This window comes from Cyprinodon variegatus, unplaced genomic scaffold (assembly GCF_000732505.1).
Source record: "Cyprinodon variegatus isolate N-32 unplaced genomic scaffold, C_variegatus-1.0 Scaffold374, whole genome shotgun sequence".
Lineage (NCBI taxonomy): Eukaryota > Metazoa > Chordata > Actinopteri > Cyprinodontiformes > Cyprinodontidae > Cyprinodon > Cyprinodon variegatus.
This window is the reverse complement of record NW_015150827.1, coordinates 39,641-63,110: the sequence shown is the minus strand read 5'-3', so window position 1 is coordinate 63,110 and position 23,470 is coordinate 39,641. Positions and strand designations below refer to the sequence as shown.

The 23,470-nt window shown below is 36.6% G+C and overlaps 2 protein-coding genes across 3 annotated transcripts in view; both read right to left on the bottom strand.

Moving 5' to 3' along the window:
- Positions 1-61: 61 nt before the first annotated feature.
- LOC107092328 (phospholipid scramblase family member 5-like) lies at positions 62-10,965 on the bottom strand. The gene is made up of 8 exons (XM_015386734.1): positions 10,845-10,965; positions 8,639-8,987; positions 7,071-7,148; positions 6,781-6,973; positions 5,019-5,130; positions 3,759-3,858; positions 2,873-2,931; positions 62-197 (listed from the first exon to the last, which is right to left on the bottom strand). The coding sequence occupies exons 2-8, from the start codon at positions 8,976-8,978 to the stop codon at positions 171-173; spliced, it is 909 nt and encodes a 302-aa protein (XP_015242220.1). The 5' UTR covers positions 8,979-8,987; positions 10,845-10,965; the 3' UTR covers positions 62-170.
- A 2,923-nt stretch (positions 10,966-13,888) lies between these two features.
- The window catches only part of chrng (cholinergic receptor, nicotinic gamma), a 10,789-nt gene continuing 1,207 nt past the window's right edge, over positions 13,889-23,470 (bottom strand). Inside the window, exons 2-12 of one of the 2 annotated variants that reach the window (XM_015386677.1) lie at positions 21,947-22,083; positions 21,821-21,865; positions 21,618-21,742; positions 20,174-20,329; positions 19,056-19,153; positions 18,755-18,955; positions 17,749-17,863; positions 17,553-17,667; positions 17,235-17,448; positions 14,737-14,870; positions 13,889-14,590 (exon numbers count right to left, since the gene is read on the bottom strand). In XM_015386677.1, coding sequence (XP_015242163.1) covers positions 14,402-14,590; positions 14,737-14,870; positions 17,235-17,448; positions 17,553-17,667; positions 17,749-17,863; positions 18,755-18,955; positions 19,056-19,153; positions 20,174-20,329; positions 21,618-21,742; positions 21,821-21,865; positions 21,947-22,083 — 1,529 coding nt within the window. In that variant the 3' untranslated portion in view covers positions 13,889-14,401. Of the gene's footprint in view, positions 14,591-14,736; positions 14,871-17,098; positions 17,449-17,552; positions 17,668-17,748; positions 17,864-18,754; positions 18,956-19,055; positions 19,154-20,173; positions 20,330-21,617; positions 21,743-21,820; positions 21,866-21,946; positions 22,084-23,470 lie in introns of those variants that run through there. The other variant, XM_015386676.1, reaches the window with a different exon arrangement.

Genomic DNA, 23,470 nt, shown 5'->3' with positions numbered 1-23,470 from the left:
TCTGCTGCTAAAGCTGTCTCGATTGTTTCATTACTGCTATCTGGAAGAGAAGTGTAACCATAGAGGTAAATAAACTAAACCACTGCTGTAAAATTTATTTTTTCTTAACCTTTTCCGTCACTGTCCAGAGCTCGGTGCATCTCCTGCAGACTCTGTATGTCTTTTAGTTTTCAGCTCATCTCAAAGAACATGTGATTCTGAAAAGATAGATTATAGTTAGTCAATGAGTACATGTCTTTAAGAGAGGCTTTGTATTAGTAAGATGACCCATTAGACATGGTTTGGTGTTAGTAACCGATTGAATTATAGTCTAGAGTGCAAACATGGTATTTGCACAATCTAAAAGGAAATGTATATGATCTAAATACCTCTATCTGAAATGTTGCTGTTGCAAAAATGTATTTATGGATGGATGTTTTTTTGGGGATTTGAGTAAAAATGTAGAATAAGGAATCTGCAGATTCAGGAGCAGCTTTAATGTTAATTGTGCACAATGGTTTAATTCTGTATAGTTTTTAGAATTACTCAAACTCGTAATGGTTAAGACCTGTTCCACAAAAGCTGATTTTAGAAATCCAGGAAAGGCGATAAAACAAAGGTGGAAGCAGCTTCATCAGTTACACGACAGCTAAGCCAGGCTCAACATGTGCAGCTATGTCTGCCCGTCTGCAGATTTCCTCAAGTACACAAGGTTGATCGGATTCATGGGTATCTGCAAATGATAGATCAATTAAATGGCCTAAAATAAACATTAACCACTTAGCTTAAAATATAATTTAAAATGTTATCAACTTACACAATAACCATGGAAACAAGTTCTAACAAGCTGAACCCAAACGTGATGGATTCATACAGCTGTTCTGGCATTCAGTCCCTCTGTGGGTTAATGGTTTAAATCTTTGACCTGAATGTGGGGGTACATCAAGAATTACATCTGGTGTAAAAACTATCAAGTAGCAGGTAATTGACATTTTTGGTTCCACATGCTGTAAATCTTCCTACAGATCTAATATGACTTGACCAAAGAGGCCTGCACCAGCTCAACGTTTCTGGTATCTAAAATGTTGACTTTATTGTGCTAAGTTCCGGCACTCAAATTTGATCATCTTATTTAATTTAGGTGTTAGAATAAGCTCATGTGTCTGAGGTAGAGTGTGCAGCAGCATCCCTCTGAATTCATGCCAGCAGAAGAGCTGGACCTTAACTAAACCAACGGGAGGGACGGGTTCTGGAGTGATGGACTGAGCCAAGCCACTTTTGACTTCATTTCTGTAAAGATGCTGTCTGCCTCACAGACCATTTTAGGCAAAAAGAAAAAAAAATGTGATCAGTTGCTTTAATACACATGTTTATGGTGGACAATGAGCCAAACCAAAACTCCCTCTTAGCCGAACGTTGGGATTTTCCATCAACAAAATCCCCTTCATTTGCTAGTGTTGTATCTTCATGTGTTCGGTCCGCCGCACCAATAGCATTAGGAAGGCTGTATCAAAAAAGTAGAACTGTTCTGCTTATTTTGTGATTTTTAGCTTTATATCAACTGTATTATAGTATTTCTGCTTGGTGTAGTTTATGTGGTTGAGGAAAGTTATGGAGACAAGCTTATCCTTTTTAAACCAAATACACACTTCTGATGGTGCAACAAATGGTGGCCCTCCTACAGGAACATACTAGTGAAACAGATGATCTGTGTAACAGCAACATGGATCTGTATAGAGACCCAGTAGTCTGCAAAGGTAGCTGATGCCATCCCCAGAAGTGGTAACACTAGTAGGTAATTGTTGGGAAACCAAATCTGTACACCAGGAGGAACTCACGTTTGGAGCTCCTTCTAAGGCCTGACTTTATGGACACTACTTTAGCTACTTTATCAGGCATTTTTTTTAACGCCTTCAACCCAACTATAGCCTCTTAAAGGCATTTCTGTCAAAGTCAGAACAGCAACAGTCTTCAAAAACAATTGAAAAAGTGAAAATTATAAAGTTATTAATGGTATATGCTGCCATTATAATAAAGTACTTTGGCTAATATGATTTAGTGGTTTTTAATGTGGGCTTGAGGAAAAAATAAAACAAAACCCATGGATATCAGTGTAAAGCTGACTAAACAGACAAGGCACCAGGATTAACTAAGACTGACCGTTAGCCTAGTCTGGAGCAGCTTGACTGCACAGAATAAATCACTATGGTAAATTATGTTTCACTGCTTTTTGTGAAACTGAGTCGGCGTTTATTAAACCAGGATATCTGGAAAATCCCAGCTTGATCTCTTAACTTGGTTTTGTGAAACAGGCCTCAGGAATCGCATATAATTTGCCACCTTTGGTTCTAGAAACATGAGAGGTCAATGAGCATCTTAGCCTCCACACAATGATGGTGTTTTTCACAAACTAAAATAATCGTATAGAAGTGCAAAAGCCTTTCAGCCAGTTTAACAGCAATGTGCAGCAACAGGTGGGTGAGGGGCAGCTCTTAATATATGCTTTGTGAAATGGCAGATTTACTTTTTCTCTGTAATTCATGAAAAGGGAATTTTCTCTGTAGGACGTTCAGGGTAAAAGGAAATCCAAGATTTTCAAAGCCATGGCTTTTTAAAATGAAAATTGTGAACTGATGCCTTGATTACATTAAATGCCAGCTTGAGTACCATCAAAGTTGGAGCATGATTAAAGAGAGACCATTAGAATCTGCTCTGAATCAACATGATTTTCTATAATATAGGTGTATTATCTGTTGGTGGCTGATAAGACGCTGTGGATTAACCACAGATATGACAAAGCATAGCAGAATATATATGAGTAAAATCTGTAAAACTATGGAGGAAACACTGAAGACACTTCAATCAGCTACACCAAGAGAAGATCCATACTTGCCAGTAAAAAAGTAGCTGCTAGAAGCAGGAGTTTAGTATTTGGCTCCAAACTCTGTGTCACTGCAGAAAAAGACCAAATCCACATTAGAACAGTTCAGAGATGGCAGGAAAGACCTTACACAGTTTTATTAAAATGCTTTATCACATGTTAGTACAGCTGAAGGTTTCTCTGCTGTTTTTTTCTATCAGTGTTGAGTCTGTTTAGTGATTATTCTGTAGTATTTTGCTGGATAACTCAAAAATGTCAGAATATTTTATATCTTCTGCATTAGGAAGTATAGCATTTATACCCCTTAATTTACATTAATTAATACCCCTTACATTAATTATTCATTTTTTTCCTCTAGTGCCTAATCCCAACCTTTTCACTACTATAAACTTAAATAAAAACAATCTTAGGGGACAAAGCAAACGTGTGGACAAACCTGCCCTGGTCAATTTTGACCAAAAATCTTTCCCCTTTGAACCAAATGAAAAATGTTGGCATATGATGGAAAAAGCAGCACTGCAGACAACCCTGGATACACTGTTCTCAGGATGCAACTTTTTTTACAATAGGAAGTTAAAGCAGAATCAGCGGCTGGTCTTGACATTTTCAGACACCTTTAAGTGTTATTGCTGGTCTGTCTGACAAATCAAAATACTGTTCATGCTGCCACAAGTTATTTATTTTTTTGTTTGTTTTTTGCAATGGTTAAAAAGTGCAAAATCAGGCAGATGTTCCAAGAGGCACATGACAGCTTAATTTAAGGGTTTATGATAATTTTTCTGTTGACATCTCAGTTACTGCCAGAGGGAGAAGAGTTTAAACTTGTTTCACTAGAATTCAAAAGAACGAAGAGCTTAATGGGGTAAGAAAAAATAAAATTTCTTAAAGCACAACTCACCCTCCAACCCAAAATATTCATGATCCATGTTACGTTCATCGCTGAAGCTTGGCCATTTCTTCCATATCGTACCTATTTGCTCTCCAAACTTGGAAACAATCTGTTAATCGGTTAGATTTATATTTGAATACAGTCAAAGTTAAATGAAACTAAATTTAGTTGCCTTAAATAAAATAAGATAAATAAAATATATAAGATAAGATAAATATTGTGGCGCAGCACAGTGGAGAAATGTTGGCTTGTTTGAAGAAAAGCAAAGACAATGAAAGCATACAGTACAGGTGCACTAACTACTAATTATAAAGTATGAAAACAAAGAGTTAAAATAGTGTAAAAAAAACATCTCAGCAAAAAAAACTTGTGCAGGTATTGAAAAGTGCATACTTAGATTAAATGAAAACTGTTGACAAAAAAGAGAAACATCTGCCCATTAATAAACAAAATGAAAAACAAAATGGATTTTGGAAAAAAAACTCAAAGCAGGTTAAATACTGTGCAGATAGCAGGTAAAACTGCAATAATGTTTTTGAGGTGCAAAAACATTCACTGAGCGGGTAAATATTGGAATTACCGTAACAGCAGAGTAGTAAACAATTATTGGGACTGGGAGGAAGGATCTGTGATAGGGTTCCTTTGGGCACTTAGGGTGCAAAGTTTTTTTTCCATGAAGGTTTGTGTTTTTTCAGTTTATGGGTTGGGGCAGTTAGAAAGACCGGCACGTGTGGAAATTTGCAGTGATTTGCAAAGTAATCATGTCTCTATTCACAACAAAAGAAATCTATGTATTATATTAGGAGTTTTAAGCAATATATTGCAAAGTTGTGCATAAATGTAAAGCAGATGGCATGTTACAAAAAAGTGGGGTGTACTCTTAAAAGTCATATTTGCTTTTTTCCCACAAGCTATGTTAGGGAATAGGGAGAAATATGATATGACACCAAAATGGTGCTTTCTGTTTACATGAAAAACGTTTGTTTGCTGAAAAACCAAACGTGCATATGGACCTGAAAACTCAGCCTTTACATGAAAGCATGGTGGTGGTGGCAGCATAGTGCTGATAGGATTGTTTTATTCAACAGAATTAGGAAAGTTGATCAGAGCTGAGGGGATGATGAATGGAATTAACTAGAGGAGAAAACATGCACATGGCTACAAGTGATATAAGAGAGAATCAGAGATATTTGAATAATTCAACATGAGACATGTTTAACAGCTATGTATACTATTGCTAGGTACTCCGTTTACTATAAATAGGATTACCTGAAACTGTTGGTTGGAAAAACAGCGGCACGGGCAGCAGGGGCCCTGGATTTGAATTCTTGAGGCTCCTTCCAAGTCGCACACCTCCAGGAGAGGAGTGAACATGCTCCACCTGAACACACAGTTTGCCAAATGCAGCAATAAGCAATCTGGCAGAAACTGTCCAGTACTTAACTTGGTGGTGCAGTTTACTCTGATGACCAGGTTTTCAGCACCAAGACCACGGTCAGTTCATTGCCAGAATGGCTCAAATTGGACCATAATTTATTTCCACATGACTGAGATATTATTTATATCAAGTCAATCTCTGGTCATTTAAACCTTTCCCAGGTCAGTTCCAATTAAAACACACTATAGTAGATCATGCTTTTATGAAAAGGCATTCAGCCTAGCCCTGGTGTCAAATTTGTGCCATTTGAAGAAAGTATTTTGCTTTGACTCTTCCCATTACTAAGAGCTTTAAGCATCTCTGTGGGTGTATTTCAGTGCAGACAGCTGCTTTGTGCATAAACTCTACCAGGTTTAGACTGCAGCTGGGTTGTGTGGAACATTAGAGACTCTAATTGCTATTTACAGAAAGACTCAGGAATTTAAGCAGCTCCATCTTGTCAGATAATGCAGTGACAGAAAAAAGCTGTTCAGTTGAGGTTTTATTTATATCTAAAAGGTATCATTTTAAAAACCACAAAGCAGGCTTAGATCGTTTTTTTCAGAGGACTTTTGCTCAGTTTTTCTGATAACATTTCGACACCTATCCAGGAGTCTTTCTCAGTTCTTAATTTAATTTTCAAAAAAGGTTCTGATGTTCTATGACCACATTTACATTTGCAAGTTTATTTTCTAGTATTAGTTTATTTAATTTTAGATCCTACCTGATAATACATTCAGACGTAAGTCTTACAAATTTGTTTATATACTTTATATTTTTAATAGTTACTGTATTAAGGGAAGACATGTTGGAGCTTTCATCCTCTTTCTACTTGGCTACAATCTTGGAAGTTTTTTAGTGTGGGGTTTATTATTTGAATAAAACAAGGACTGGGGATAAGTTATACATATTTAAACATATAATGCCCTTCTCCATTATAACTGTTGTATAGAGACACTGATGTAATTGCAATACCATCTGCTTATTACTTAATGAATGTAAATAATCATTTGCATGCTGTGTTTGACTTTGGTGACAAAAAAAAAAAAAAAACTTTCGGGTTCAGTCAAATTATGTAACTAAATATTTATTTTTGCAGAAACAGTAGATTCTGTGGAAGTATTTTTTTTTTTTTAAACGACAGACCTAGTTAAAATCACAATTTCTGGTAAACATTAAGCAGTGATGCTAGACGTCCATTTATTAACCCTTACTTTTAATTTAATGTTGACCATTTCATTTGAATTAGAACATTTTACTATAGGATTGGCAAGGCAATACTAAAGGTTTATGATTGGTTTGAAGAAGTTTTTGGGCACTTGTGCTTTCTAACTGGAGGGGGGCAACCTATAGATGGATTCAATAGAATAGAGACTGGTTAAGATCTTTATATGGGGTATCCCATTCACATCGACGAAGGATTTAGGAAAATAGCATCTGGTTAGCTGTTTGTAGCAGCACCCACGGTGCATGAAAATGTTCACACTTCATACAAGGCCTGCATATCATCTGTTCTTCCAACTGATGCAAGTCTTATTATGTGGCATAAAATAAACGACTATTTTATGATCCTATGAAGACAAGAGCTAACGAACGGTGTTCTGGCTGACTGACCTCTGACATACAGTGCCAATGAGATGCTTTTGAGGTGTATATGCCCGAATCTCCATCAGGCAGCAGCCAAAGCAGCAGGCATCTACCCTGAGGGGCCTTTCAAAATAAAAGACCTGCCTTCCCTGATAGTCATAACCCTGCAGTGAACAGGCCCTGGCTGGACCACAGCACTGGAGACACACACAGGAGCTCTCTAAAAGAAAGGAGAGAACAGCAAATGAGAAAGGTTGCTCAACGACTTTTGCCTCTATGGTTAATATGCTGATTTTCCTTATAGCTGAAACAAGTACCCTCCACAGCCACAAACATCTGTGACTTGCAACTTCCTGTGGAGATGCTGTAAATCCTTCTGGAGACACACTGTGGGCCTGGAATGGAAGAGTGCAGCTTAACACAAGGAAACACACAAATAACACTGAAGTCATGTTATAAGGCAAAAGTAAACTGTCTCTCTGTGTTTGAGCGTTGTACAGGTCAGGGGATAATAGCAAAGCCCTGCTCCTAACCTAGGTTTGTTGAGCATCATTACTTCACATCACATCATGAGAATCCAAACATTCCTTGATAAACAAAAAGAAAACTGATCTGGACAGGCTGTTTGTGAAAAAGCCATAGCATACTAGGACATCTTTTAGCTTTGATGTGTAGCATATGTCAGCAGGACTTTATAGGTCTGTTATATTGTGGTGCCCATTGTTAAACCAGTCCTTTTTAGAGCATTGTTTGGATGATACAACCATAATAGTAGACCGTTGCTGTTTTTTTTTATTTTTGAAAGAGTGACAGGAAATGTGGTACAGTGAGAGGAGAGGATGAGTTGGGACTCATTCTAGTGTTCACATCTCTCCCATATTAGTCAAAACTCCAACATCTACAAACATCTGTGAAGGACAGGGTCCCTCCCAGAAGATCAGCTAATTCAAGGCCCCATAAAGGGATAAAACCTTAGCAATAAATCCAGTTGTGAAACTTTTTTACTACTGAATATTTCACAGTCAACTGTTAGTGGTATTATAGGACAAGGAAAGTCACTAGGAATGACAGAAACCCAGGCAATAAGTGATGAGCCAAATAAGATGACAGAGGTTGGCAGCAAAAGCTGAACTAAGCAGGTGGATATTTACAGCTCTCGGTTAAGGTAATTGTAGCTTGTGGCTGATAAATTCACTCTCTAACAGAGGATTATTCCAATGGAATCAGTTTCTTTGCCAAGTAGCTGTCTAAAGGTCAGTGCATCGGATGCAAGGGCGTAAATCACAGCAACACTGGACTCTAGAGCAGCAGAGAACTCTTCTGGAGGAGTCTAGGTTTAGCCAAGAGAACAATGACAAATAAGAGAAATTAAAATTTTAATTCAGGGGGCATTTGGAGTATTTAATACCCACAGCTCTAATTGGACAGTTTAGGGATGGCATCTTTCTTTTCCAACATTGCTCTGCAAGAGTCCTGATCTTAACTCAGCAGAACAGTTTTCAGATAAATTAAAGACAGGCCTTCCTACCCAACATCAGTGTCAGACCTCACAAATATGCTTCACAAATAATAAAAACAATGTCTATAAAGACTCTGAAACCTTGAGGAAAGAGTTGAACATCTACCTGCAAAGGGTGAACCGACACCTAATGAATTCATTTGGATTCTGAAAGGGATGTGACTCTGTGTGTGAAGACAATATTTTAGGGTTTACAGTGTATAATGATGGTGATTACTTTTTTCACACATCCCTTTCTATATTTAATAATACCACTGTGCCACTGTTGTGTAATTCTTATATAACTGCATTTGTGTTTAAATATTCTGGGGTTTAGTGAAGTGGTTGAATATGTCCTTTTTTTCTACCATGAGTGTATTTACTCACCCAGCAGCTCAGGTCTGACGGTCACATCTATCTGCTTGACTGTCTCTAATGCTGACAAAAACTGCAATCCTGCTTCATCTTTAAGGTTCTGCTTCATGACCTCGAATGTCTCCGGTACTGGAAGCTGTGTGCACATGTTCCTCAGCTGAGGACTGAGATCTGAACTGTGTCCTTCAGCTTCTCTGTCAGGAAGCACTTGGCAGGCTTTGGCTCCAGCTGAGGGATTCTGGCACTCACAGGAAGGGCCACATCGGTTCTTGAATGCCCTGAAGATCCCCTGGATGTGCTTCTCTCGCTCAAGTGGACCATAGGGTAGAGGCTGACTGGTCACTGCTGACATGATGCTCACCTTAAAATTACATATACAGTCAATTTTTGTTGTCTTTTTTGTGTCTTCTTAGCATATGTGGGAAATATGTCTAAAAATGTTCACAGGACAAGTTCTATGTTTAAGAAATGGTGTAATAATGATGAACAAAGTTAGAAAACAGTTTGTAAATACCAATTTTCTAGTTTTTCACCAATTCATTATTTATTTATTCTTTGATTTTGACTTTGCGATTCCAATACAAAACATGTATTATAAACCATTAGTTTTTAACGTTTATTTAATGCTGTGGTATGTGTGTATGTCTTCTCTCCACTACCATGTTTGTCCCTGAGCAGCTTATCATTTAGCTCCATTAATCTCATAAACTCTGACCGGCTTAATTGATCCTGCAGAATCAAATTATTCCCACAGTACCATGTAGCCACCACCTTGTTTCACTATGGACACAGAGCGTTTAGGGAGATGTGCAGCATCAGTTTTAAACTACATATGTTTGAAATCTTTGTTGCCAAGTGATGACATGAGTACAAATATCATACTCATATCAACACTTGGCAACAAAAGCATTAGGTTTTTCAATACTTAACTATGGGGATGTGCAGCTGACATCAGCCAATTACGTGAAGACTCCTCCTCCTTGGACACCAAAACCAACTATGAGTACATACAGCATTTTTTCTCCATATTATGTTGAACCACCAACAAAACCAGCAAGGAAGAAAGTGCAGCATCTTGTTTTATCACTTCCCTAAATACCCAGAAAGGTGAGCGAGATGGATGGCTGCCGTGCAGAGGCAGAGCTGGAACCGACTACAGCCAGCAGAATTTACAGCAAGCTTCACTTGAACGGATAATTGTTTTGCTTAAATTCTCATATCTAAAGGCTCAGTCTCCTCATTTAGCTTACCGGATGCTTGGTAACTAACCACTTATTTTATTCAGGTGTGTTTAAATAGGGGGTATGAAATTGTTGCATGATAGTAGCTCTTAAAGACTGCAGTTGAACGCCCCTGTTGTACAATTTTTTTTTTTTCATTTAGACAGATGTGGAAATAAAAAATGCAGATTTTTATCTTTGAACAGGCATGCCGGGTTTTCTCTGAATGTATTACAAACTTTACTCGCCCTCCTGTTAGGATAAAACAAAACAGCTGCAGGCATCTTAACCATTATTAGCCTTTAGTGCTTTTACCTCAAATTAAGACAGGTGATTCACCTATCAGGATCTCTGATGGATGGCTCACTTGAAAACAACCTGGCAGGTAAACAGAGGGATTCTTAACTCCACCAAGAGAACTGTTTGCAATGTAACGTCATTTTAACTCTCTATCTAAATGTTTAACCCATTTAGATGATGTTTGGTTGGAAGATTCTCCACTTATTTCGTATTAAATCTCTGTAGTTAATATCTTACTGTATTACTACGGTGCATGCATGTGTTTTTATGCCATCCAGCATGGCGGCGTAAACAGACAGCAACTGCACATCCTCTACTGTTAAAATAATTTCTAACCAACCAGTGATTGGTTTGAAAACCCTTAATTTAACAGATTGTGAATATATGTTGTGGAATTTAACAGAAAACATTTCCCCCCTCAGTGTTTCTCACAGCAGAAATAAGTCTCTGCCTTTGGCAGCAACATAAACACCACTCCTGCCATACAGGCAAGCCTGTGGCTCTTTATGTATTCAAGTCACACACTGCCACTGCTGTCTTACAATTTGGCCATTACGAAAACAATACAGATGTCCTGATTAACTACACACTTCATATGTAATATGATCTCCAAGAAGATCAAAAATTTAAACTTAAAACTTCTCCTCTGATCCCATATATGAAAGGAACAATTAGAAAAACATCTCATGTTTTCTTACCAAAAGTGGTTAAACTCCATGCATCTGGTCCAACCAAGTGAATCGAAATGATCAGGAGTTCAGAAGCAATCTCCTCACCACCTGTGTGTAACTAGATATGCAGGAACGTCTTACTATGTCTCACGACAACCAACCACCCAAAAAAAAAGCTTGACTTGACTTTCGTTTCCATCTCAACCAGCCGGATCTCCTCTTTGTTCTGCTATAAAGGCACCACTCAGCCATGCAATTGAACTCCTGTGTCCAGAGATGGGCGGGCCATACGATGGAGATTGTGTTTCAGAGGGAGGGAGAAGTTCCTGCTCTCTTGGCTTTTAAAGATTATGTTGGATATCAGATAGCGGCTATGTTATTAATAATAGAAAAAAATAAATAAAGGCAAAAGTTTACATCAGTCTCGTAGCCATCCAGTTGTATTTATAAAAAACACATTTGTTACATTTGAAAACATACATGTGGAACCTCAATATGGTATTTCTTAAAGTTAGTTTGATTGACTTGCAGGAGATGTTGTTGTATAAAAAGCTGTGAAAAAGTGTCCCTTACAGATATATTTTTCCATTTTATGGATTGTTCAATCATAAGGAAGTTGTTCATGTCCTACATCCACATCACAGCTCTCTATGTTTTTTTAAACATTCTTGGGACCATCTACCTGTTTTCAGCAAATATCAGGAGGGCATTTAAGCCCTCTGCGGTCAGTGGTGATTTTCACCTTAAAGAAACCCTATTGACTCTATAGGGTTTAGTATAGAGGACTTTTTTCTCTCTTAGTATTGAATCAGTAATTCTCACCTGGCCTGAGTCAAGGAGGTTGCAACTTGCAATGCTTTGGCCTTTTTTGACCTCCTGTATGAGTTGAATATACGGTGACCAGATGCCCCCCCGATTTCTGAGGACAGTCCCCAATTTTGGACCAGCTGTCCCTGGAAATGTCCCTGCTTTTAGTGTTTTATGAATGAGGGGGGCAATGTTGTGTGTAGAATGTTAACATCTGGTTGGCAGCTGTTAATGTATAGATGAGGAGCAGAGCGCAACACTTAAAAAAAAAAAGACGAGCAAGTTTGCTATCACAACAGGTCTCAGCTGCCCTGTGTTATGGTGAGGGTGTTAATCAGTTAATTTTATTTGAAAAGGGCTGATCATTGTGATAAATGTTTGGTTTGTGCCCAGGTTAATAAAAAAAAAGACTTTGATGGGTTTCGTTTTATTATAGATCTATCCATCCATCCTCTTCCACTTATTCGGCGTCTGGTCGCCTGGGTAGTCCCTCTCTCCAGCCACTTGGGCCCGCTCCTCCGGGGGAATCCCAAGGCGCTCCCAGGCCAGCCGAGAAACATAGTCCCTCCAGCGTGTCCTGGGTCTCCCCCTGGGCCTCCTCCCGGTGGGACGTGCCTGGAACACCTCACCAGGGAGACATCCAGGAGGCATCCTAACCAGATGCCCGAGCCACCTCAACTGGCTCCTCTCAATGTGGAGGAGCAGCGGCTCTATTCTGTGTCCTCCCCGGATGTCTGAGCTCCTCACTGTATCTCTAAGGGAGACACTTTATTAAAGATGAGGACCGGATATGGAACATAAATCAAGCTAATCAACAAAAAGTAAGAAAGGCCATTGGCTGCAGCTGGAAAGAGGAAATAGACTCAGATAAAATTAAACAGAATGATTGAAAACTCCTTGTAAGGTGCTAATCTGGTTCTGTAGTTCTCCAGGGATCAACAAGGGTTCACCTAAAGATGTTTTTAGTGCTGATTGATGATCATTAGTTTATATCTTCAGATGGTTATTTAGTGTAAGTAGAGTTATATGTTTTTTTTTTTGTTTTATACACTTCCAGGCTTAGGTGCTTAGGTCTACTTTTCTACCACTCAGTTTGCATGTATGAAAGTTCCTCATTATAAAAAATAAGAGGCAGTAAAGGGAAAACTGAATGAGACAAGATCTGCATGATCTGAGAATGATGAAGGAAAAGATAACCACCTGGTAAATGTTCATTTATTCGGTTGTTTTTGCTTTTAGCTCCAAATATTCTGCTGATTAGCCTTTTTATTATTTAATCAGGTGAGATAACAACAATAATAATAATAATCAAGATCATCATAATGAATGAGAACGGAGGAAAATAGGAACACTGAAAGAAAGATGTTTGAAGAGAAAAAAGAAAAAATCTATTTCGAGTAAAACAGAGATCAGGCAGAAGTCAGCAAGAAAGAAAAGAAGATGAAGAGGGAAGAAGACAGAGAAGACTGATTGACCAGATGGCACAAATAAACACTAATGATTTATTAATTTTATTAATGTTAGGAAATAGAAGAGGCACATTCCTGGATTTAACACTTGATTTTTGTTGTTTAAATATGAATAAATATGTAAAAATGGATGAAAGCATCACTGTATTTATTTTTATCTATGAGCTGGAAATGTCCCCAGATTGAAATTTCAGAAATCTGGTCACCTTAATTAAATGTACACTTGAAGTTATCTTTCCAGGCCTGCCGCTCATGACTGTAGCACGTTTTCTCAATTGTGAATATTTTTCGTTTGAGGAGTTTAGTTGAACCAAAGTGCAAACAGGTCTCTATGACCAATAGATTATTGGAGATATAAATATTTAATAAAATAAACCAGCAAAAAAACTTTCAGAGAAATAAGGGACACAAGACCTGCAGAGCTAAAACAAAGTGCTTAATGGAAGATTTCACAAGGAGCATTTTTTTTTAACTGGTTAAAAACTGGGAGAGGAAGATGAGAACAAATGAAACAGGGAAACAGCTAAAGAAGATTAAAGGAATTATTTAAGAGAAGTTTTTCAACTCACAGTATTCGTACCTAAATACTCAAGTAGAAATAAACAATCGTAAACCCCCAAAAATGACTAAAGTAAAAGCAAAAAAGTATTTGGTATACTATGCTACTATTCAATCATAACACCTGGTTTGATATTTAAACATTATTTATTTAAACAGACAAGCAGAAACAGTTACTTGCAAATTATGGTAAAAGTAAAATTTAGAAAATGAAAAAAAATAAATAACATCTTTACAAAGTGACAATTTCAGGCTTTAACAATCAAAACATAGACAACCCTTGTTTTTTTTATTCATTGTATTTTTCAGCTAATATGCCTTAGAGAAAAAAGGGTAAATATTAGATATTTACAATAAACCTTAACAAAAATTGCAATGTCAGATAATTGCCATGTGACTTTATTTATAAATATCCAACATGTCCAAATGAAATGAATGCCGCCTCGCTAGATTAAACATTTTATAGCAAACACTCGATTCGGATGACTCTCCATTCCTATGAAAGACGTGGGAAAGCAGAAAAAGGTTTGGAAAGCAATGTGTGGGTTCAACAGCCATCTACAGATTACAAGATAATACATCCATACAAATATAGTTTCTTGCCATTATTAGGTTCCACCAGAGAACCACAATTGCCTTAAAGCATTACTTTATCTTCTTTTTGCCAGATACATTTGTAATGAACCTGCACAATCATTATCATAGATTCATGGACCGTAATCAGGTTAAATCCAAAGAGCTTTTCCTGGTTCAGCTCAGAAGGTGACTCTCTACTGGGGGGAGATACTCCTTTGGATCACCATCAAACGGGGTGGAAGGAGGCTGGTTGAAATGGCCCATCAGGAAGATACCAATCGTGCCGATGAAAAACACCAACACCATGACAATAAAGCAGACCCTGTCGATCACACGGGCAACCAGGAACCATTCTTCATTTTCCTAGGATAATAACATATTGAATGTTTTTTTTTCGCATCACCCAACTAATAGTACAAACATGAAATCTGACACACAGTCGATAATTGTTCTTGTCTGACTCTTTGAGACCATCAGAGATAGTAAACTTGGAATTTTCAGGAACTTACTTTCTGGAAGTTGTTCTGCTGCTTTGCAGTCTCCGCTATGTGTTTGCAGGAGGCCACACACTGCCTGAGCTCTGGTGAGGCCTGTGCTAGACTCACACTGAGATCTTCAGCTGTTCCTCCTTTGAGTCCACCATCTGGATAAAGAACAAATCGCATGTATGTTCTGTGCACACATTTTCAAAATGTTGCGGTCAGAGCATAGGGAGCACGATTCCATGAGTTTGATACTAGATAATCCTCTATTTGGGAACATTGTTTTGACATTTTCCTGTAGAGTCCCAAGTTGTGTCCAGGTTTTAATCACCACTGTTGTTTTTAGGTGATGCACTAAACTAGAACAAGTGGTAGCAGGACATACCCTTAGTTTGAGACTAATACCACCATTCTTGATATCTGGTACAGTGTTGTTTGGTTTGAAACCTCACTGTGCCTTCCTAAAATACACTTTAAGTGTATTGCCTTTATCCTTTGTTACATCAGGCAAGAACAAAATAAAAGATCAATAAAACATTGTATTTTTCCCTAGACAAGGTTGTATGGAGGCTGTGCAGCTGACGTCAGCTCCTCTTTGGTGGAATCAATTCATTGTTATTCATGTCTTAAGTAATTTTTATGTGTTTATCAAGTCCTGAAATAAGTCTCAAGCACAGACATATCCTTTATCCTTTATTTAAAATGAGACAATGTCTATTCATCAAGGTTTAACATGCCAGATTCAGACAACGCTAAAAAAATAAAATAATTTTCATTAATTTCATTAATAATTTGCAATCAAGTCAGAGTCAAATCTTAAGTCAGGACAGGTAACTCCCTGTTCAGGTAGCAAGTCTGAAATTTCAAAAATGTTCAAGTCTTTTTTTTTTTTTTTTGACAAAGTTGAATTATATTTAAAATGTAAATACATGGATATGTGTTCATTTTTAAATCTGTATTTATCTCAAAATATAGTGAAACCAGTTAACCTAATATTTTGCCAACCAGCTGAGGCCACTTGCCTTATCTTAACAAAACAAAAGTACCTGGTGTTCTTTATTTGTGATTTTAATTTAACATATAAAACAATCAAATTTTATCTAATTATAGCAGCCAGTACCAACAATAGAAAAAAGACAGATTTTTCCAGTTTAAGATCTAACATAATGTCTCTTATCCAGTGATGATGAGATGGTAGGAGTAGATGGAGGAGTATCTAGCCATTAAAGAAGAAAAGGCAGTGACCCTATGTACGGTAAGTGTTCTGGGGAGACAGTTCCCATTGGATTAGAAAACTAACAAAAACAGCAACCAGTTGAGCAGGTGAGACATATATTTGAGTGTGGAAAGAGAGAGATATGATCTGCATTTGGTAATATGGGATAAAAAAAATAAAAATATTGTGTACTTTTGTATAACTGATCAAAATTAAGTCTTTTTAAGTAAACAGGTTCAAGCCCAATTTAAGTCCTTGGTCAATGATGTAATAGTCGACGTCAAGTCATAGGTTTCAGAGCATTTTTTAAGTCAAGTTTAAAGACATAAAATGAATGACTTGAGTCTGTCTTAAGTCCAAGTCATGTGACTCGAGTCCCCACCTCTGATATTTGCATTTGTTGGAAGTGATGAATTTGGAAGGTGCATCCTCAAAACATTTGTAAATCTTCACTGCTTCATCTTAAATGTTTTTTCTGACAAACACATTTTTTTTTTTTGACAGCAGCTTTTACAGAATTGAAATCTTACTCAGACCAGAGAGGTTGCACCTTCGGCCTTACTTAGTCAAAGAAGCCTTTTTTTAAAATATGTTTTTTATACATTTACTGTGTCACACCCAGCTACATCATTACATCATTACATAATACACATGTTTGTAAATGAGGAGACTTCACTGGCTGCTGCTATATGAAGATAACACTGTGTTCCTCACATCTGGGACAACCCAAAATCACAGTGACAGTGCATGCTCCTATTTTATTCCCAAATCTTTGTTACATATATAATGAAGATGGATACTTTTTTTATCCTGAGAGAAGAACTCTCCTAATTAGATAAACTGCTTAGAAATATGTTTGTCTTGACATGTAACAGACAGGTAATATTAGGGTTTAAACAAGTGCATACATGAATATTAGAAAATAATCCCTACAGATGTTTAAATGATTATTTTTCCTCTGGCAAAAACCAAGCATCTAGTGCTGTTTAAAAAGGAAAAATAGTGTAGCTTTGTCATAAATTCTCAACTTAATAAATGATTAAGGTATGTGTAATTCAAAATCTGTATGGTTAATATTGACCATGGATTAGAGAAAATACAATAAATTTAAACCGGTGCTCCAAATTTCATAAAAAAAAAAAAAGTAAGATATTAATTGGATAATTATTCTAAACTGAAAAAATAGTGGTTCCAGTAAACCAAAAATATTAAAACATTGATAACCATCATAAGTGTATGCAAACATCAGATCAGAGTAATATTTTTTCTCTGTAAATAGGAACTTTTGAGAAAATTTCAAAATACTTACGAAGCTTCTCCAGCACTGACTTTATCAATCCGTTCCTCTCTTTGAGTTTTTCAAACATCAGTTCAGATCGAGCCACTTTAACTAGATATTCCTCTGCTTTGGCAATGAAGGTAATGGAGCTGCAGCGCCGGCAGCGGGCTCTCTCTGGTTTGATGTTTGGTGTCCAGGGTTTCATCCTCATCTGGAGCAGCTGAGGTAACGTGTTCAGAAAGATCTAAAGAAAACACAGAATCACGATTATTTTATAAAGCAATACAGGCTTATTGTTTATTGAATGTAACATTAAGATTCTTAAGCTGTGATCTGGAAATGTCCTACCTCACGAACTTTGTCTGTCATTTTGTGAGTGTTAGGAGTTCTTAAAGACACGTTGAGAACAATCACACAGTTTATTATAACAATGGTGGTCACTGACATCACAAACATCAGGTATCTGCAATAAAAAAGTTCATAAATAAAGCTTCAGAAATCTGTACATGGGCAACAAACACAAAAATTAGGCATGTGAACTTACTTTCCGATAAGAGGCACTGCTTTTGAAGTCTCTGGAACTTTCTTGGCGATCAGAAAGAGGAAAACAGTCTGACCCAGAAGCGAGTAAATAGCCATGTTGCACTTCTGGCCACCAGCTATAGATATTAAAGTCTAGTTTCACTCAGAGCAACAAATGAAGCCAGAAATATATCTACTGTGTACAGTAATGCATATTATCTGTTTCTCACTGTCAGACAATCAATTATCGAAAATTATTTCAATTTGCTAAACACCAAAACAACAAAGTATTTTTGGAGAATTTTTTTGTACATTAGTCAAATATTATTATTATTATTATTATTATTATTATTATTATTATTATTATTATTATTACAATGAATCCTCTACAAACATGGACAGAGATGTTACTCACAAAATAAAAAGCCAAATTAGAGTTTGGGATCTTAAGTATTTAAGGAGCCTCTGCAAATGGTGTTATAAAAATAAAAGCCAAATGTTTTGTGGGTGTTTTGCTGCAGGAAGCACAGATGCATTTTACAAACTAGGGGTATTCATGAAGAAGGAACATTTTGTTAAAATGTTAAATAAACTTTTCAAGCACTAACCCTTCTGCTAAATCAGAGACAAAGTGGCTTATGGACAACAAAGATAACTTACAGCAGTGAGTCATCCCAATAACCTGATCCTCAGTTAGTCTCTAAAAGCAATTCTATCAGGGGAATTTGGAAAAAACATTTGTGAAACTATTGTGGGATAGTTTCAGAAGGCTATCCGCAACATCTGAGCCAATTAATTTGGTTTAAAATTATATTCTAACACATTTGAGGGAAATTCACGTCAACTTTACACTTAAGATATTAGTTGAACATTGATCAGAAATCTTTTAGCTCTGGGTGGCTGCTATAATTTGTCCTTAATATGATACATACAGGCTGCTGTATTTCTACACTTTGTTCTTATTGGCTGCCTTATTTCCCTGCTCTATCAAAATATGAAAGGAAGCAATTGCTGAAAAGAATAAAAACCTTTGGCAGGTAAAAAGTAAACCAGCAGGCTAAGGGAGGAGAAGAGGACACAGGGAACAATAATGTTGATAATGTAGAAAACAGGTTTTCTCTGGATGACGAGGAAGAAAACAATCTGCTGGTTCTCCAGGTCATCCTTGGTATACTCAGTGTTGATCACCTTCTTGGCAGCTCTGTGTCTTATCGCCCACTCACCATTCTCTAAGACAACAAGCACCAAAGATTTTAGATTTGTGGTCAAACATCAGCCTTTAACTCAAAGACCCAGTTGTAAAGTTGCTTGTGGAATGAGTATTTTTACCTGTAAAAGCTTCTTTGTCTATTTCCACCCACTCCAGTGTATAATTATCCTTCTTTTGGAGCTTCAGCTCAATCTCGTTGGCACTGTAAGTCTGGGATCTACAAACAGAAAAAAAAAACGCAGTCTGTGTTCTTGGTAAGTATAATCATGTTACTGTACATTTAATACAAGTCTTATTCACATTAGAAATTGATACTAAGGGTTCATAAATGTACACTGAGTTATTTTTATGCATATTTATGTGATGAAATTTGATCAGAAATGGTCTTTGATTGTTTTCTTTTGATTATTATGTAATTATGATATCAGGAGGATGCTTTTCATATTTATTCTATTACTGGATAGTGATATTTGTTTTGCATCCTATGACACCTTTGGCTTTTTCCTGTCAGTTCCTCGGAATCATTGATGCATATAACATATTTTCCTTAGATAGAAAACTTTAAATCAATTTGACTGTATGATCTGGTTGAACTGTAAAGTGCCTTGACATGACATGTGTTGTGAATTGGCGCTATATAAATAAACTGAATTGAATTGAATATAACCTGAAATTGCATTACATTTATATATTTAGTTTTTTAATTTGCTTCTTTCTCAAAAAATACCTTTAAATCTGACTAGTTCCTACTTATCCTGACACAAAGTTTTTATTTTAAAGTTTTAATATTTACATTAACAAAACTAGCAGCTAAAATACTTTTGCTATAAAAAAGTAAATACATTGCCTTGGTAAAATAAATTGTGCTAGAGAAATAATAACAGCAACTAGTCCAATAAATAATGTGCAAAGAAATCCTTGTCTACATTATGGGAAATAAAAACAAAAGGCTAGATACAAATATGCTGAATCAAATCTATTGAAGAAGGGAGTGGCAATGATGCAAGATAGAAATAGTAGAAAAGGACAATAAACTGCAACAACGAATATGGAAATAGGACAAATGCAAGTTAAAACAGAAGATATCCATGTCAATATATCTGTTTATTGAACCATAGACTGATATCAGAATACCCTTGAAACATAAGATAAACTTTTAGGACATCAAATGATAAAAAAGTGAAATAAAATCTATTTTATTAGAACTGTGATTCTGTGATTGTCTGGGTATACCTACCGGAATATCATAGAGCAGTTTTGCCAGTCAAAGGGAAAATAGTTTACTGTGATTGCACAGGCACTACGGTAGATGGCAGGAGGCAGCCAATACACGCAGCCATCCGGGGAAACCAGAGCGTTACAGTAGTAAGCTATCTCAAACTGTCCATCTACACTGGAAAAAATGGAAAGGAAAGCTAAATAAAATAGAGTAGATTGGTTAAAAAAAAAGCACAACTCAAATGTAATTCAACAACATTTGTAAGTGCAAAGACAAAAAACAGTCATTTAAATATTTAGTCAATAGCCAGTGAGTTAACTAACTCAATAATGAAAAAAAAAGTTTATTCATTTGTAATAAATTGGCTAAACAGTAAAGAAAATCATCTGTTATAAATTTTAGAAAGTCTTAAAATGTTTAAATCTTAATCTCTTTATGTTTGTTGGATTCTTTGTTTTTGTCTGATAATTACCCTAGTTTATGTTCTTTTATAGTTTAAAGGTATAGTGGAGGATTTTTGCGAATTTTTAAAAAAAATTCTTAAAAAAAAAAAAAAAATGCACACGCACAACCCTGTACTCAATCCAGAGAGGGAACGCCTGTTAAACACGTGCCAGAGTGTGCACGAGCCGATTTCTACTTGTGCACACTCTGTTTAAAAGTTGTTGTTTACTTCTCTCATACAAGCTTACTTTCGAAAAGAAGATTTGCAATTTTTCCACTATGTCAGACTCACCACCGGTAAGTGAAAATAGGGATGAGCACGTAGGACGGCCTTACGTAAACATATCACCAGAATGATTGACAATTAGGAGGACCACTTATTTAGATGATCCACCCCGGAAAAAGAAAATCCTTCACTATACCTTTAAGATTTGATTATTTCAATAGTTTGTTCAATTTAAAGTGGAAGTGTTACTAGTGTGTGACTAATATAAATAACAATAATGTTCATATCAACATTATTCTGTCTTCATTTATAAACAATTCATGTAATTTCTCCAGTTAGTTTTGGTTGAAAGTTTTTAGGGAGAGGTAAAATGTGGATGTGAATGGCAACCCTGATTGAGGCATTCAGCAAATAGGTGTGATATTTAATCCTCATTTAATTTAAAAAATATTTATTTGTGTGTTTGTTTAGTCTAAGAGGGAGAATAACAGGCCTTTATGTTTGTAAACATATGTCTTGATCTTTTTTTTGCATAGATTCAGTTTTTCATTACAGTTTTGAAAGGTCTAACTGAATCTGTTACATTGAGCAGTAATGCTGATAATGTATCCATGACGTTTGAAACTTCAAATCACATAGAAATACAATTAAACTTTCAGGTCCTTAAAAGTTACATGATTATTTTAGGTTTGGGTTCCATATGCCTTTTGTATTTAGTCGATTTGATGTTGCTTATAAAAAAATAACAAACATTCCTTCCCCTCAGAGTCATAACAGTTTAAATGTACTTACTTATTTTCTAATATAATGTCAGGCAGCCAGATGTTTCTGGAAGGAACCCGTAGTTGAGATGTAATGTTCCCATACAAAGCTGATCTCGGTGGTTTGTCCCACCTCAGTCGGTAGTCACACCATACCTGTGAGTCCAATGTTTTCATTTCGACTAACAGTGGGGGCAAAAAATGGACATGAGGTTTAATTGAATGTAGAGTTACCATTTCTATCCACACGCTGGTTGTCAGGACTTCCTCTTTTTCATTCTAGAACAAGTGACCATGTTAGGTTAAAGTCTTTTCCAGCATCTGACAATAAAGAAAAACATCAGACGGAGAGTAGATCACCAGAGAGATGAGGTTGGTGAGGGTCATCTTGATGGAGACTTGGGTGACATTCTCATTTCTTTCATTTGGTTGGACATTCTTGTTGTAGCCCTTCATCAAATCAGTTAGAAGTTCTCCCTCAAGGTTGGCGGCACGTGCTTTCAATAACACAAAACAAAAAAATAATTAGGAAAACTTGAATTGTTCCCCCCTCAGCAGAAAAATATTTATACAACCAACTATTTGGACTTTACAACCAGACTCTTGTAGAGAGACGAAATGTAAATGCTGAGGCAATTGTCCTTGTCAGGCCTACAAAGTTTGCTTTTAGTTATGCTAACATACCAAAAAGAGACAACCATATATTGCATTTCTTTGATTGTGAACATGAGAAGATTACTGTAGAAAAGAGTCATAGCTGTTTTCTACAAAAACTGTTAGAAGCCTCTAATGTCATGTAACATGCAAGTGTATTGATTTTAAATAAGGTTTGACACAAAAATCACATTTACGCTACCCTCTGAAACCGATCAGTGCCGAAATCGGACCAAGCTCGGAACAGTTAACTGTGCCGAGCTCGGTTCCTTACGACCGTTTACACACCGTGCTGCCACAGTTCCTCGCCCCCTAGTGACGATCTACGGTACTACAGTACTACCGCACAGTACGGTAGTTAGGGAAACAATCAAACCAACATGACGTCACCAATAACATTCAGGAAGTTTGGTGTTAATTGTGATATTTCATTGTTTGTGGAGAGTCAGGCGAAGAAGGGAACCTTTGGTGAATTTACTTGACAGAGTCAGCTTTTGGGAAGTGGATACAAAAAACGACAGTCAAATTAGGGTTTGCAAACGTAGGAAACAACAACAGACTTTGAGGTTCATCACACTGCTAAGCAGAATCCTCACTTTAAATTGTGTGGTACGGTAGGGAAGCTAGTATTTTTATAAATGTCTGAAATTTCATGATTACTGAGGCTAACTGTAAGGAGGTTACTGTGCTCGGACCGATTCAAAAAGGTATTGTAAATGGGGATATAGAGTTTAATTTCTTACAGCCATTCTCATTGATGCACAGTAAAGCAGCTTTCATTACTTCAACCCTCTTGAGCAATTTGTTGGGATATTGGAGAAATAATGGAAAGATGAATAACTTTTGGAAACATGGAAGTTCAAAGTACTGTAAATATTATAGAAACATTAGGGACTGGTTTTGTTGGTAGTGAGAGGGCTTGGAAAAAAATGAGCTTTTATTTGATTAAAAGCTTTTAAAGGAAATTCTGGTGACACTGGAGCTTAGTGCATTTGATCAACAACAAAATCAAATGATGTGGTGTTTTTTTTGCAACCTTTATAGAGACAGAAAACATTTCTCTGTCCTGTTTACAGGAAAACAACCAAAATGTCTTGCTGTCTTATATCAGTTGTTTGTTGTGCAGACTAAGACTAGGGGCGTTTCTCAATATGCGTTCTTGAGCGTTCTCGTGTACTCGTGACACGTCATCAGCCTCAGCCCGAGTACCGTTCCAATTCTCGAGAACGC

Coding starts and splice junctions, on each gene's coding strand:
- LOC107092328 (XM_015386734.1), bottom strand. CDS start 8,978: ATGTCAGCAGTGACCAGTCAGCCTCTACCCTATGGTCCACTTGAGCGA. Junction 7,149..8,638: donor CGTCAGACCTGAGCTGCTGG/GTGAGTAAATAC, acceptor CTTCCATTCCAG/GCCCACAGTGTGTCTCCAGA. Junction 5,131..6,780: donor ATTGGCACTGTATGTCAGAG/GTCAGTCAGCCA, acceptor CTGTGTGTTCAG/GTGGAGCATGTTCACTCCTC.